This window comes from Marmota flaviventris, chromosome 2 (assembly GCF_047511675.1).
Source record: "Marmota flaviventris isolate mMarFla1 chromosome 2, mMarFla1.hap1, whole genome shotgun sequence".
NCBI classification, from domain to species: domain Eukaryota; kingdom Metazoa; phylum Chordata; class Mammalia; order Rodentia; family Sciuridae; genus Marmota; species Marmota flaviventris.
The window spans coordinates 112877651-112889875 of NC_092499.1; the positions used below are offsets into that span (position 1 = coordinate 112877651).

General features: G+C 49.5%; 1 protein-coding gene across 1 annotated transcript in view; it reads left to right on the forward strand.

Annotated features, from left to right (window-relative positions):
- Nucleotides 1-8050: 8050 nt before the first annotated feature.
- Smad3 (SMAD family member 3) overlaps nt 8051-12225 on the forward strand; it is a 110090-nt gene continuing 105915 nt past the window's right edge. Inside the window, exon 1 of the mRNA XM_027924107.2 lies at nt 8051-8771. Within this exon, the coding sequence (XP_027779908.1) occupies nt 8566-8771 (206 nt within the window). The 5' untranslated portion in view covers nt 8051-8565. The remainder of the gene's footprint in view (nt 8772-12225) is intronic.

Here is a 12225-nt window from a genome sequence, read left to right on the forward strand (position 1 = left end):
GTGTGGTTATTTCTAGGTGGTGGTGGCTGTTCATCTCCATTGTGGTTAGGAACAAGGACTGTCTAGCAGACTGCCTGGACTGTCAGAGCATGGCCACTCACTGATGTCCCCTTGTGTGCCTCAGTGCTCCCTGCTAAAAAGGGGATGACACTAACACAGCCCACAGGTAGTTGTAAAAATGAATGTAGTTAACCTAACCCTGTGAGCAGGTTGGAACCCTTGGAAGGGCTTTGTTCGTGCCAGTCTGTATTATTATTTTTGAAAACATCCTTATCGAGATGTAGTGCACCTTCCATATAATTCACCCATTTAACGATGCCCAATTGTGTTTTGTATATTTACAGGGTTGTGTAGTCACTGCAGCCAATTTTAGAACATTTCTATCACTCCAGAGAGAAACTCGGCATCCATGAGCTGCTCTACCAGCCCAGCCCAGCCCCAGCCATCTGCTACCACCCGCCTATCTCTAGAGTCGGGCAGTTGTGGACATTTCATGGAGCTGAAATCCTACAGTGCCAGGTCTTTTGCTACTTGTTCTTTCACTTAGCACCATGTTTCCAAAGGCCACTGTGCCACGGCATGTGTCCAGCGCTTTGTTCCTCTTCTATTGCAGACAGGCTTGATTATCGACGCCATCATAAAATTCAAAACATTTCTCTACAATGAAAACATCTGTTTTACAACAACCACTGAACATATTTATCCTTAAGCAGGTGTCCCCCCTCTGGTGAGGCTGAATGGCAGGGAGAGGAACAGCCTGCCTTGTTAACTTTTATTTGAATCCCTCAGAGTTGGAGCCCACAGCAGGATTCCCAGGGGCCACACTTGCTGGAGTGTCTGTGAGGTGAGGTATTCTAGACCAGGAAGTCATTTTAAGAGGTCAAGGATTCACTCTCTCCTGTCACACCCTGGTGCCTGACTACAGAGAAGTATTAGCAGGCCCCTGGGGGCCAGCAACACAATAAGCTCACACCTGACCAGAGAGCACAGGTAGCCATTGTCTCATTCTCTCCAGAGACACTCTCCAGAGCCACATTCCTCACTCAGTATAGACCCAACTCCGCTTCCACCTACACATTGTTTTCTTTCTCTGGGGCCAAGCTCAGTGGTAGAGCACTTTCCCAGCATGACTGAGGCCCTGGGTTCAATCTCCAGCACCCCCAAAAAAACCAACTGAAGAATCTATTTTTATTGAATGATAACATTTTTGACAGTACACTCTAAACTTCAGTTTCTAGAATTTATTTATTTATTTTTAAAAGTGTGACCAAGTACACATGACAAAATTTACCAGCTCTGCCATTGTTAAATGTACAGTTCAGTGGCATCAAATACGTTCGTAAGTTCTGCTCCGACCACCACCATTCGTTTCTAGAACGCTTCCTCCTCTAAAGTTGAAGCTCTGTACACTTTCTTAAAACATTTTTTTAGTTGTAGAGGGACAGAATACTTTTATTTCATTTATCTATTTTTGTGCAGTGCTGAGAATCAAACCCAGTGCCTCACACACACTAGGCAAGCGCTCCACCGATGAGCTACAGCTCTGTACACTTTAAACACTAACTCCCATTTCCCCTCCCCCAGCTCTGGGAATCCATTATTCTTTTTTCTGTCTCTATGAATCTGACTAAAGTATCTCATATAAGTAGGATCATGCAATATTTGTCCTTTTGTGAGTGGCTTATTTAACTTATAGAGTTCTCTAGGTGCATTCAGGTTTTAGCACATTTTAGAAGCGACCTCTTTTTTTATCAAGGTCAAATAATATTCTTTTGTGTTCATACACTGCAGTTGCTTATCCATCTACCTGTTGATGGACACTTGGGTTGTTTCCACTTTTTGGCTACTGTGAATAACACTGCTATGCACATGGGTGTATAAATATCTGTCCAAGTTCCTGCTTTAAATTCCTTTGGGATTTACCTCTACTGCTTTTTTTTTTTTTTAAGTAAAAACAACATGCCAACATTAAAAATAACAAAGGTATACAATCTCACCACTTTTATAGAACCATAGTTCATTTCAGGGCATCGTCTTTGATGGCTGTTCATACACATGTGTTTTTAAAAACAAATGATAATGAAAGAACAATTTTCCAACTGCTATTTTTTAGGTCCACCCTGCACACTGAACCATGAACTGAGGGAGGTGCTCAGACAGAGCCAAGTAATGTTTGTGACTCTTACTGTCCTAGAAAACAGGAAAGGGAAAACATAATGACCTCTATAAATATCTAGATACATACAAAATGTATGCAAAGACAAAGACACATGAATGTGGGGAGAAAACTCAGACATGTACCTATTTCACTTAAACAACTAGGACTGAACTCTGAAAGAATGAGATTTGAATTAGAAGGGCCTGAAATGCGTGGGCAGATGGAGACCACTAACACGCACACACCAGAATCTCAACATCACCTGTATGTATGAAGAGAGTGATCAACACACCTGGACATAAATAGTAAAATTTAAAGCATACACATACAACCCCATAGTACTAAGATCCTCTCCTGGCCCCTGACTCCTAGACATGCAGTTTTCAAAGGCCAGGAAGGAGTTCCTGCAAGTGAACTCAAGATAGCTCCATGCACTCTGCCCTGGACTCCCATGGGCCTGGACTGTCCTCCCACGGCAGCCACCGCCCCACGTCTAATCTCTGCCTAACGCCTCCCTGAATCAGACCTGGTCCCTCTAAGTGCCTTCCTTGGATAGCATCTATCCCCAGCTCCTTCTTGCAGAGCCCTGATCTTCCAGGCATGTTCTGCAATCATCATTGGACACCATGCCAAGAGCTTTGGGGACAGAAAACCCCAGGTTGGGCTGGTAGTCAGGGATCAGCAGTCCAGGGTTAGTCCAGTTTGGGTCAACAGCAGCTCAACTCCCTGCTTTCCTGGTCCCTCCTTCCTGAAGCAGCAATAACAATCATCTTGCAGAGGCTGTGAGAACTTTAAATATGACCACATCCTTCAAGTCCCAGGCCCTGAGCCTGGCACAGGCAAACCCACAAATGGCGTCAGTCTGCTGCCCTCTGCTCCCTAAGCTGTCAGAGGGGATGACGCCTGATCCTGCACTCTCTTAGGGATACTGTGAGACAAACATTTTAAATAATTTCTCCAAAGGTGAAAAGTCATGATCCTCAACTAGATTAGTCTGGAAGCCACAGGTATTGACATTTGAGCATACCACAGAAAATTAGCATATTTACTAACATATACAGAGCACTTTGAAATGTGCAGCTCGGGAGCCGAGGGTGTCAATCATTATAGAGCCCTGAATTCACTCATTTATTTTTCCCTCTTTGGCCTCATCCCTTATTCCCAGATACCCACCCTTGCATACCTGTTCTACTGTGTTCATGGATCTTTTTATTCCTATTGATTTTTACTGAGGCAAAAGTGTATAAAGTTTATCATTTTAAGTGTACAGTCCTGTGGCAGTAAATACAATCACATTGTTTTTTGAGAATTCCCACTATCCACCCCCAGAACTTTTTCACATTCCCCAACTGAAATTCCACATCCATTCAACCACAACTCCGCATTCCCCTTCCCCTCAGACCCCTCAGACTTCCATCTACACTGTCTCTAAGAATCTGACTACTCTTGGCTGGGTGCAATGGCATACGCCTGTATTCCCAGTGGCTTGGGAAGCTGAGGCAGGAGGATTGCAAGTTCAAAGCCAGTCTCAGCAATTCAGCAAGGCCCTAAACAGCTTAGTGAGGCCCTGTTTCTAAATAGAATACAAAAATGGCTGGGGATGAAGCTCACTGGTTAAGCTCCCCTGGGTACTATTCTAGGTACGTCTGTAAGTGAAATTAGACTTTTAAATCTTTTTGTGACTGGTTTATTTCTTTTAGCATAATGTTTTCAAGGTTTATCCATGTCGTAGCACTAATCGGAATCTTGTTGTATGTATACACCACATATTTCATTGGTTGCAGAAACATTTTTCTTAATGCATTTCAACCTGTGGCTATTGTTGTTTCCACCTGAGGCTATTGTGAACAATGCTGCTCTGAACATGGCATGCACAGATACCTTTGAGCACCTGCTTTCACTTCTTTTATGTATATACCCACACGTTGCTGGATCATAGAGGGATCATATAGTGATCCTAATGAATTTTTTGAGGAAGTACCATACACAGAGGCAAGCACTATTTTACATTCCTACCAGCAATGAGTAAGAGTTCCAATTTCCTTACATCTTCTACAACAATTGTTATTTTATTTTTTAAAAATAGCCATCTCAATGTGTGTTTACTTCTTGTTTGTATGACTTCTTTCAAAATATGCATTGTTGTTTTGCACATGATTTTTTTTAGTTATAGACACCATACCTTTATTTTATTGATTCATTTATTTTTTTTTATGTGGTGCTGAGGATTGAACCCAGTGCCTCACATGTGCTAGGCAAGTGCTCTACTACTAAGCCACAGCCCCAGGCCTGTATGTGATGTTTTACCCAGGTGGCATTACGCTATTCATTTCACTGTGGCTATTTTCCCTCCAAACTGTTTTTAGGAATCATTCATTTGTCTTATGTACATGAAACTTCTAGTTCTTGTATGATGCTCTATCCTATGCATCAGCAATATCCATGTATGTTGAGAACCTACTATGAGCTCTTGACACAGCCAATTTAATTTGATTCCACGCATAATCTAAGAAGCAATTTTATTACCATTCCCATTATATGGTCGAGGAAACTGACACATAAGAGTTAAGTTACACAGCTGGAAGTGGTGAAGATGGAAGTTTAACCCAGGTTGTCTGGTACCAGGAGAGTCCACTGGGTAAGGTGCTATAAAGAGCTACAGAGACCTGGCTGTAGGTAGAGGCCCTCTTCTGGGTGAGGACACGCTCAGGAGAGTTCTAGTTCCAACCTGCTCACCTCCCTTCCTCAGATATCCCTTTCTGTCTCTGTAAAATGAAGACAGAATGATCCCAATGTTCTTTCTAGACTCACCACTTGCTGATTAAACACCCTTTGGCTAATGGGAAAAAAACATAACCCAAGTCAGGTGTTCGTTTCTCTCCAGGGTTCCACCTGGGAGCTGCTCCAAACATGCTTTGGCATGTCTGTCTGGAGGCTCCTGATAGGGCTGACTATTCCCAGGGAGACAGAGCTGTGCCTCCACCCCCATCCCACCTCTCCTGAACTTTGCACTTACCATGATGAAAAATTAACTGGGCTAATGTTTCCCTTCCAAGGACAAGGACAACCTCTGCAAAGCAGGACTGGCTGGGCCCCAGGAAACCAGGCGCCAGAACAGAGTTGCATCCATCAGTAGCCACTTACCCATTATCACCCAAACTGGGGAGGGCATGTAAGGGTCTCTTGGAACTGAGAAAAAGTAACTTCTTACTCTTCCTAGGGGGCTTTGTGACACTGGGCTTATTCAACTTTTCTCACTGGAGGAGAAAGAACTAGCCCAGAGACAGCACCATCAGATTCCCATGTGGGTCCAGCTTTTTATTTTTCTGCACACCCAGCAGACCCTGTCACAACAATGCTGCCTTGGAAAGGAAATGTGGGAAAGCATGCATGGTTCAGTCACACTAACTAGTTGGCTGACTAGTTTTTTCCTCCCCTCAGGAAAATGAGGGGCTTGAACAAGGCCCCTTCCAATGCCATGAGTTTAGAAGGTGAGGTACACATCAGGCCCTTCCACTCCATTTAATCCTTGAATCTCTCTTGGGCTGCTTCCCTCCCTAGTGCAAACTGGCTCTCTTTTGTGTAAGATGAGGGGTTGCACTGGAGCAGGATGCGTCTGAATTCACCACTATGCACCATAAGAATCCTTAGTTCCATTCTTACAGCTGAGAGAACACATGCTCAGCAAAGTGAAGGAGGAAAAGAGCCAGGATCCAAAGCCACATTAGTTGGTGATGGAGCCTGAACTTGTATTCTGGCTGACTCTCAAGGGCTGGCCTTGCTGGATTTGAGGTTTGGGTTAAAATTAACCATTGTCTGCAAGATGATGACTGCAAGGGTCCCCTCTGTATCCTCTGCCCACTCAGGCACACCCTGACCCCACTCCTTGGTGCTTCCCTAGGTCCCCTGGTATCTTTCAGAGTTCCCAGACCTGAGCAGGAGGGCTGCATTGCGATGCTCCATAGATGCCTTAGCCTGAACTCGGCTCCCTGCACCACACCACTCCTGGGTCCCAAGGTGTGGTCTACTACTCCACAGCTGCTGGTTCTCTTTCAGTGAGGCTTTCACATTAGGGTCCCACAGCAGACCTAGGTGGCTGTGAGGAAAGCTATTTGTAGCCCATGTCACCACAAGCAAACATTTCTTAAGCTCTCACAATAGTGTGCCTGGATAAAGAACTTTTGTTTTGCAAAGAGCTCTCTTAACAAAGTCACCTCTGCCTTGCTCTATGAGGCAGCTGGGTGCAATGGCAATTTCGGAATAAGGCCTCACAAAGTCCTGAGCTTAAGCCCCAGCTCTGCCATGTGGGATCCCCAGAAGTCCAGAAATCTCTCCGTGGCTCAGGTGCCTCATTCATAGATGTGAAGAATAAGGACATCTACTTCAGGGACTACTGTGCAGATTACTTCAGAGGGCAGCACTTGGGCTATCTGGAATGAAGACGGCAATTAATAAATGTCAACTGCCTTCTATCCTGATCTCTCTTCCTAAGGGCTGGGAATAGGACAGCAAAACGCAAGACTACAGCTGCCACCAACAAATAGGATCAGCAGCGCTGGAACCAGCTTCGATGAGGCTTAAGATTTCTCCTTTCAGGTCCCAGCAAGCAGGGAGTTCAGAGGGGAAAGAGAAGCGGCCGCCCCTGACAGCTAGTGGGAGGCCATCCTCTGTGAAAGGGCAAGTCCCCTGCAGCTTCTGAGCTGACTTTGTGGATCCGGCCACACCTCACAGGGCTTTGTAACTCCCCACCGGCACCAGGGTTTGGAGATAACTTCTTTCTCACCATGGGGGGTTTCCTGCTGTTAAAAACAAACAAAAGCCTAAGCCGCCGGCTGCCTGATAGGGGAGGCGGTAGGAGGAAGGCGCTGGGGGGCCTGTGGGCAGAGGCCCCTGAATTCTGCTGGTGGGAGAAAAGCCCCACAGCTCTCCAACGTGCCACGGTTTCTGGGCTTCCCACCTAAGCTAACTTAAAAACACATCAACTTCCAAGTAGTATTCTCTGCCCCCCACTTTTTTGTTCATTGGTTTGGAAACAAAGTTCCCTTTCCTAGTTATTTGGTATCGAATTTCGGATCTTTCTGTATCACGAGTTTTTCTAATATCCCTTAAATTTTCCCCCAAATAAATTCTAAATCGTCCCCCCCCCCTTCATTTCTTCCTGAACTCAACGGATGTCTCCGAGGCCCATTTTCTAACAAGTGCTTGGCTCACAGGGCCCAAGAGACCCCTGGCTCCAGCTATTGTTCAGATTGTCACTGGGGTACCCAATACTCCACTTTTAAAAGTCTACTTTTCCCCCTTCCAACTCCCTCCTCCGCACACAGCTTCGGGACTGTCAGTCGGAGTGATCTCATCGCTGAGAAAATAAAAACAGCCCCCAGGTCGTTGGCGCCAGCCAAGGCCCCAGACCGGGATCAGCGCGCCCCGACTTCCAGGGCCTCCAACCTTCCGCGTGCGCCGCGTCTTGGGTCCGGATCTTCTGGGGGCACCGCCGCCAGCCGAGTCTAACCCTCTCCGGCCCGCAACTGCCACGGAGCTTCTTCAGCCTGGGATCCCAGAGCGGACGCGAGGCCCGAGCTCTGCCTGCCCGCCAGGGGCCCCTCTCGCCACCCCACTCCCAGAACTTCCTCTCCACGCCTGCACGGCTTCGGGCCGGGGCCTCAGCAGTGCCGGGTCGCCCACGTGGGCGTGTTGGGCGCAGGGCGGGGGCAGGCGGGTGTCCTCCCCGGAGCTGGGGGCGGGCAGGGCGCCCGGGGAAGGAGGCGGCGGGGCGCGGGGGAGGAGGCGGGGAGCCCCGGCGGCGAGGGGGCGGTGACAGCGCTTGGAAAGGAGGCTGCACGCGGATTTGCATGAAACATAGACTGGGAGCGGGCGGGAGCGGGAGCGGGAGCGCGGCGCACGCCCGGGACCTGCCCAGCGAGCGAGCGAGCCGGCAGGAGGAGGAGGAGGAGGGCAGCGGGGAGGCGAGGCCGCAGAGGCGGAGGGATCTGCGCATCAAAGCGAGCAAGGCGAGCAAAGTTTGGCTGGGGGCTGGACTTTCTTTCCCGGAGGCGGCACCCAAACAGCCACTCCGTGCGGAAACCCAAACTTTCTGCTGCCACTCCGAGCCTCGCGGCCGCCGCCTCCGCCCCGCGATTGGGGCCTTCTCGATCCCGCGCCGCTGCCGTCCGCCGGCCCGTCCGCCCCGCGCAGCTCTTCTCCTTGTCGCGGGAGCCGCTCAGGCACAGGGCCGCGCGCCGAGACCCGCAGGCTGCAACGCCGCGGCCCGGCTCAGCGCACCGGCAAGTTCGCCGAGAGTTGAGGCGAAGTTTGGGCTGCGCGGCCGGCCCGGGCTCCGCGCCCCCGGCGTCCCGCCGCTCTCAGCCCCGCCGGGGGCGCCCCTCTCCGCCTGCGTTCCCTCCCCAACCATGTCGTCCATCCTGCCCTTCACCCCGCCGATCGTGAAGCGCCTGCTGGGCTGGAAGAAAGGCGAGCAGAACGGGCAGGAGGAGAAGTGGTGCGAGAAGGCGGTCAAGAGCTTGGTCAAGAAGCTTAAGAAGACGGGGCAGCTGGATGAACTGGAGAAGGCCATCACCACGCAGAACGTCAACACCAAGTGCATCACCATCCCCAGGTGGGGGCCCCTGGAGGACCAGGGGGAAGCGCCGGCCCTGCCCCCTGGTGCGGCGGGGCCGGCCCGGCTGAGCTAGAAAGAGAAGGAGTGCGTGTGTGTATGTGTATAAGGGGGGGCTTGTGAGTGCGGCCAAGGAGAGAGCGGAGAGACCCCAAACAAAACCTTCTCTGGATTTGCCAAGATTCGGAGCCTGGGGCTTCCACGCGGCACTTTGATTTCCAGACTTCACATTCGTTTTCCACCTCCGGAAAAGGGGGTGCTTCTGGGATTGGTCCCCCATTACTGGAGCTGCGGGCTCCAAGTTGAGGCCCGCTTTGTTCGGCTCCGCGGGCCGAGCCCCTCCTCCGCCGCCGCCTCCCGCCCCGCGGCGGCCCGCGCTCGTGGAGGTGGTGGTGTCTCTCCCTTTCTTTTCTTCAGTGCTGTCCCCCCACTTCTTTCCTCTACAGGAATGCAGTCGGTACAGCTGGGGCTGTGGGTGAGGAGCGGGAGCGTGGTGATTGACAGATTCCTTCTTCGTTCTTTCTTTGCCTTCGGGATTAGCATTTTTATCGAGTATTTTTAGACTCGGTTGTGCCAGTCTCCCGCCCCCTGTGCATGCACGCACTTTAGTTACAGCACAGAGCTCTGACTTTCAAGTGGGAAAGACAAGTGGCAGAAAATAGGGTCTTCTCCCCCACTTCCCACCCCACTTCTGACTTTTTGCCTTCCTTTTAGTCTGAGATTGCATATCGATAGAAGAGGTTAGCGTTTGACTGATAACAAAACATGCCCCAGTGCGGGCCTCCCTTGGGCCCTCGCATTCCTGTACAGCCCTCCTTCCTAAAGCGCTTTGCCATCTGTCCGGACCTCCTTTATGCTTCCATCGCGCTAGCTAGATCGAGCTGGAGCTCACAGATGGCTGATAGAAGGGGTCAGTGACTTCTCTCCACTCTCAGGGCCTTCCTGAGCTTAGCTGTGCAGGCAGGGCATCGGGGGCCAGGGTACCTTGATCTCCTGCTCCTGCCTCTCAGTCCCCCTGAAGTCTGATTCTGAACCAAGGTGGGGAGAGAGAGAATGTGCGGTTGGGTGGGGGTGGGTTTCTTGGGGGTCCCGGGCTGCAGAAGGATGAATAGAGGACTCCTCAGGCCTGAGTTTGGCAGGGATTGTCCTTCTCTCTTCTGGGCCAGGGGTAAACTCCATCCTTGGCCACCTGCTTGGGGCAGCTGTGCAAAAGCTGCCAGCCGTTTCAGGCAGGCACAAAGCAGCATCTGTCCATGGGAACCCAGGGCTGGCCTTCCCTGGAAATAAATGCCACATATGGTGGGAATGCTGACTTAAAAAATAGTTTTTTTTAAAAAACTGGGTGGATCCAGTCAATAAAGGGGGGAGGGAAGGCGGTGTGCTGTCTGGGGAGTGCGCCCTGGGCGAGTGATCAGGAGCCAGAATTGACTTCAGAGGAGGTGATGTGATGGTCAGAGAAATCTGGGTTTTGGTCCCAGGTCTGGTTCTTAATTCTTTATTCTTTTGGTGGGGCTGGGGAGGTTGGATGTGTGAGTTGATACCTTTCCATCTGAGGAGGGGGTCTGTAAAAGCTGCCTACTCCTAATCTGCCTGCGTGCATTGAGGACAAATTCTTCATGCATTGAAACAGAGGAAAAGTGGTATCAATTATAAAACACACAGCTGTGGAAAGGGTTTCACAATTTACAAAGCGCTTTCACATGGTTTTATGAGGTCCTCGAAGAAAGGCCGAAAGAAAACAACTGAGCTCCGGAAAATAGATAATGCAGGCGAAGACGATCTTGTTTTTAAAGCAGAGAGAACTTTGGAGGAGAGAGGTGGGAAGGCTGGGCCTGGCAGACGTGGCATTCTGACCCGAGGTGCTCCTTGGGACCCCAGGCTGCTCTAGACTTTTGACATTCTGAGCAGCATTCCCTGCTGAGTGCTTAAGCACCCTAGGCCTGGGGTAGGTGGTGTCTCTGCTGGGAAGGTGATACTTTAGCCACTGGGCTGATGACAGCTTGGAGAGACACCTTGCTGGGGTAAAAGTTTGCCTCCTGCTGGGGGTGGGGGGTTGCTGTGGCCTGCCTTTCTCTCTTGCATAGCCTGAGGCATGTGAACTCTTGGTAGGTTTCTGAGAATTCCAGCCGGCCTGCCCCTTGGCCTTCTCCTGACTTAGGACTGGGGCATCTTCTCCCTACCTGGAGAGGACTTAATGCTAAAGGAGGTTTTTTTTTTTTTTTTTTGTTATTGTTTTAATTTGCAGTGCTGGGAACCCAGGGCCTTGCATAAAATATACAAGAGCTCTGCCACTGAGCCATATCCCTCAGACCTAAGTGGTGTGTGTGTGTGTGTGTGTGTGTGTGTGTGTGTGTGTGTGTTTGTGTGTATAAAATCTTTTCAGAGAAACCCTAGTACTTGGGTAGATCCAGACAAAATAAATTTTCATCCCTGGATTTTTTTTTTTTTTTTTTTTTTGGTACTGGGGATTGAACTCAGGACCACTTGACTACTGAGCCACATCCCCAGCCTTGTTTTGTATTTTATTTAGAGACAGGGTCTCACTGAATTGCTAAGTGCCTCACCATTGCTGAGGCAGAACTCACAGTCCTCCTGTCTCAGCCTCCTGAGCCGCCAGAATTACAGATGTGAGCTACCTCATTGGCCCCATCCCTGGATTTTTTGCCCAAGTCACTGGGATCACCTCATCTCCCTGGCAACAGCTGCTGCCATCTTGGTCATGGATAGAAAACCACAAGCCATATTTATATGTCTGCCAATCCCCATAGGTTGCAGTATTGTCACATTGCTGTCTTCATGCTGACTTTGAGAACTGGGGCTTTGGAAAGTAGACAAAGGAAAATGTTTAACTTAGTCATCCCCCTGTGTGTGGGATGGGGCACAGGGTATTTCAGAACACTCTGCAAGATCTGGACTCTGGGGTTTAAGGAGCCCTTAGTATAAAGAGATTGTGACAGGCAGATTTTGGCTAATATGGAATTGTGAGTAGCAGCAGCAACATTTGACAATTATAGCTGGATACTACGGACTGAATAGGGTTTCTCTGTTCCCCTGGTTTGAGCCATTTTAGTGATCAGGACAGTGTCAGTGATGCAGACTTAACTGGCATATAGGCTAAAGACTGTCACAAAGATGGGCCAGCAAAGTGGAGGAGCTTGGCTCTTAGATATAGCACAAAGTAGTTGTCAGGATACTGAACTTGGTGGATGGGCAGAACTTGGGCACAGGCTCAAGGACCTGGTGGAAGCTGCAGGTGTCTCCTCCCAAGTTCATAAGGAATGGGTTGAAGCTCTTGCCACTGAGAGAATGTTAGGTCAGTCATAAGGAGTTGAGCACACCTAACCCTCCTTTTCTCATACACAAAAGTGTGTATGAGAAAAGGAGGGTTAGGTGTGCTCAACTCAATCGCTCAATTGGCGGACATTCTTCCGCCAATTCTGCAAACCTGAAATTC